Below are 1,594 nucleotides of genomic sequence, written 5' to 3'. Positions count from 1 at the left end.
AAATAGATAAATAAAATATAAAATATGCACTGTACATGTGCTATAACAACAAGAAAAATTATTATTTACTACTAATAAAATAGTAACAGTGATACATACACAAGTAATTAATTACCTTCATTATTATTATTAGAGATATTAATAGCTGCTAGTGTTGGTATAGGAGGAGATTGTGTCATTAATAAATCATGTAAAGACACTTTAACATTCTGCAAACAAAATAAAATACAATAAATAACTATATGTCACAGAATACAATGTTACTAATAAAATTCTAAAGTATTATACATGCCAACAACTCACTTTTCTATTCTGTGCTAGTCCAATCAATCCTAGTAGTTGATATAATTCAGTTTGTGTCAGTTGACCTGGTGAGGTTAGATTAACTACAGACCAGGACAGGAGAACCAACAGCAGGTGATGTCATGAGAGGTAGCGCTCTTTGTATCCCACCCCCTCCAACCCTCTCTCTACCAGCAGCTGATGGTAATACACTATTACTAGTAACAGCATTACTAGTTACACTATTACCACTTACACTAGTACTAGTTGCTGTATTACTGACTACAGATTGGAAGTCACCAAATCCATCATCAGAACCAGGAGAAAAAGATATCTCATTTGTACCTCCTGATGTTTCAGTTTTAAATAATCCACTTAATTCTTCTCCTCCTTTCTCCCAGACTTTAGCTGCTTTTGTTGAGACTGAGTATGTTTCATTGACAGGGGTTGGGGAGGGTCTCGTTTCTAGTCCTCTGATGGGCGGGGTTGATTTGAAATCGGATTTGGTTAGCGGATGTTGGTTGGGTTTAGTATCACCGAGTCCGGACATTGTGTTTGATAATAACTCATCAATTGAAGGACCTATAGAAATAATAATAATAATAATAATAATAATAATAATAATAATAATAATGCATTGTTGTCTTGTTTGTGTTAAAACAAACAGAAGCTGAATGATAACAGTTTTCATACTTCATAGTGTTATGTTGTGCTTTGGACAAGAATTTGTGTATTTAAGCTTCTAACACTAGTTATGTAAAACATACATGTACCAGTACAATACAGTGCTAATTACATTAGCTAGGTTATTGTTTCAGTTTATGCATTCCGTTCCAAAATAATAAATAAAATAACATAAGTAATCTTACCACTAGTAGTAGTAATTGTTGTTGCTACTTTAATACTAGCAGGAGGAGGTGTGGGAGGAGTTAATGTCGATGTTAAAGGAGGAGGGGCTTGTTTTGAAGTAGTAATTGTTGGAGTCGTAGTGCTGGGTGTGGCTTTAGGCTTGCTCTTAGGTAACGGTGTGAATCCAATAAGTGTCTCCATAGCAACAGCACCAGCCCCTCCCACTCTTGGATTCAGCACATTCATGAATTATAGTCGTCGTTTTTGTTCAAAATCACGTCTCTTCTTCTCCTCAGCTTTTTCTACGTTTGATTTCTTCTTTTTCTTTCATTCTCTGTTCCTCGTACAATCTTAGCTGATCCTCTCTATTGGGCAGGGCACCAGTAGGTGGAGCTCCAGGAGGTACTTGATAAAAAGGCTGTTGCTGGTAATAAATATTAACACCTAAAACACAATAAATATA

General features: G+C 35.3%; 1 protein-coding gene across 2 annotated transcripts; it reads right to left on the bottom strand.

The window, feature by feature from the left end:
• Positions 1-120: 120 nt before the first annotated feature.
• Positions 121-1,571, bottom strand: LOC109590551 (mucin-5AC-like). 2 transcript variants are annotated; one of them, XM_020006454.1, is made up of 4 exons: positions 1,152-1,571; positions 539-864; positions 304-494; positions 121-209 (listed from the first exon to the last, which is right to left on the bottom strand). In XM_020006454.1, the coding sequence occupies exons 1-3, from the start codon at positions 1,375-1,377 to the stop codon at positions 471-473; spliced, it is 576 nt and encodes a 191-aa protein (XP_019862013.1). In that variant the 5' UTR covers positions 1,378-1,571; the 3' UTR covers positions 121-209; positions 304-470. The 2 variants fall into 2 exon arrangements, with proteins under 2 accessions (XP_019862013.1, XP_019862012.1); XM_020006453.1 differs by having other exon boundaries at positions 304-864.
• Positions 1,572-1,594: the final 23 nt, after the last annotated feature.

Source organism: Amphimedon queenslandica, unplaced genomic scaffold, assembly GCF_000090795.2.
Source record: "Amphimedon queenslandica unplaced genomic scaffold, v1.1 AMPQUscaffold_9864, whole genome shotgun sequence".
NCBI lineage: Eukaryota > Metazoa > Porifera > Demospongiae > Haplosclerida > Niphatidae > Amphimedon > Amphimedon queenslandica.
The sequence above is the reverse complement of the archived record's forward strand: the minus strand, read 5'-3'. Positions and strand labels throughout refer to the sequence as shown.